Below are 1,267 nucleotides of genomic sequence, written 5' to 3'. Positions count from 1 at the left end.
TAGCGCTCTAAATCTTCACGCATACGACGATCTCTGTACTCCTTACGTTTCTCGTCCATACGTTTGTCTATGGAATCGTAAATTTGATCAGCCTCTTCATCATCTTTGTCGTATGGATCTTTGGAGAAAAGTGAGCCACTGTAGCCGCTAAATTCATCGTAGTTAGAGTCGTTCAAATCCTCATCTTCCTCCTCCACTTCTTTTTTCTTCCGTTTTGCAGCGGGTGGTGCATGGCGATCATCAGACACATCGTTGGCATCGCGGGCATGACCGATATCGGAACGCGTAGTGAAACCGGTGGCGCTATAAACCATTTTTTATTTATTGAGTTTCAACAACTCTATGTATTACTGGAGAAAATATACTTGCCCCCTACCAACACCAGCAACATAACCAAGTGGCGCGGGTACGCCCAGAAAATGCTTTTTGTTCCGATTTGCGATAACTGCTGCAGTTATATTTGCCATTTTACCTCGGTTTGATTTAGTTTAAATTTTAAACTTTTAAAGGATAGGGGTGTTAGTTTAAAAGAACTTTTATCAATTACAGTTTATTTTCTTCACCACTAAATTAGTAAACGTCTGCTTATATTTTTCATTCCCGGATTTGTCATTATCAGCTGTTTTCTCACGTTGTAAACACCTACCGGTAAAAATATGCAATAAAGAACGTTGAGCCCTCTAGGGGGGAGACTTTCTAACGAGGCGTTTTTAAATAAAGTCATTATGCAATGCTATGGCAACCAAGTTTCCGCCGCCATTTCAACCGTTGTGCTTGTTTTTTATTACCGCGAGTAAGAAAATTGTGAAAAATACTAATTTCTTCTGAAATATTGCACCAAATTTAGTGTTTTGTGCGAAATATTGCAGATGTGAGTGTTTGCTATAAGGAAAAAGTGAAATATTAGTAAAAGTGTTGAATTAAAGTGCAAATTTCGCAAGTGGTATCAAGTGACGCTGGCCGATGCAGGCAAATTTTGCCAACTTTAGAAATCATGGCGAAGTTGCACGGGTGAGTATTTTTATACAATTTAATATAATTCTAAGAAGACTGTGACTTTTTAACAGAAATAATTGCCATGGAAAAGGATTCGATTTGTTTAACAAAATTTTTCTGTACAAGCGGTGGCAACAACAGGTGCGATGGCTGCGCTTTTTACGCCTGTACTTATGTTTTTATATTTTGAGTTGACTCATTTGTACGTAGGTATACATATATGCCAGAGCTGTAAAATGATTGAATCAACATAGTCTGCATTCACTCGGCA

The 1,267-nt window shown here is 38.3% G+C and overlaps 2 protein-coding genes across 5 annotated transcripts in view; both read right to left on the bottom strand.

Moving 5' to 3' along the window:
• The window catches only part of LOC118739099 (pre-mRNA-processing factor 6), a 4,175-nt gene extending 3,560 nt beyond the window's left edge, over positions 1-615 (bottom strand). For both annotated transcript variants that reach the window (XM_036470234.1, XM_036470233.1), the window contains exons 1-2: positions 370-615; positions 32-303 (exon numbers count right to left, since the gene is read on the bottom strand). In XM_036470234.1, coding sequence (XP_036326127.1) covers positions 32-303; positions 370-467 — 370 coding nt within the window. In that variant the 5' untranslated portion in view covers positions 468-615. The remainder of the gene's footprint in view (positions 1-31; positions 304-369) is intronic.
• The window catches only part of LOC118739100 (protein naked cuticle-like), a 287,508-nt gene that overhangs the window by 28,553 nt on the left and 257,688 nt on the right, over positions 1-1,267 (bottom strand). The gene's annotated exons all lie outside the window — the stretch shown is intronic.

Source organism: Rhagoletis pomonella, unplaced genomic scaffold (assembly GCF_013731165.1).
Source record: "Rhagoletis pomonella isolate Grant_MI unplaced genomic scaffold, Rhpom_1.0 Rhpom_scaffold_00005, whole genome shotgun sequence".
Classification (NCBI taxonomy): Eukaryota; Metazoa; Arthropoda; class Insecta; order Diptera; family Tephritidae; genus Rhagoletis; species Rhagoletis pomonella.
This window is presented reverse-complemented; position numbering and strand designations above follow the sequence as displayed.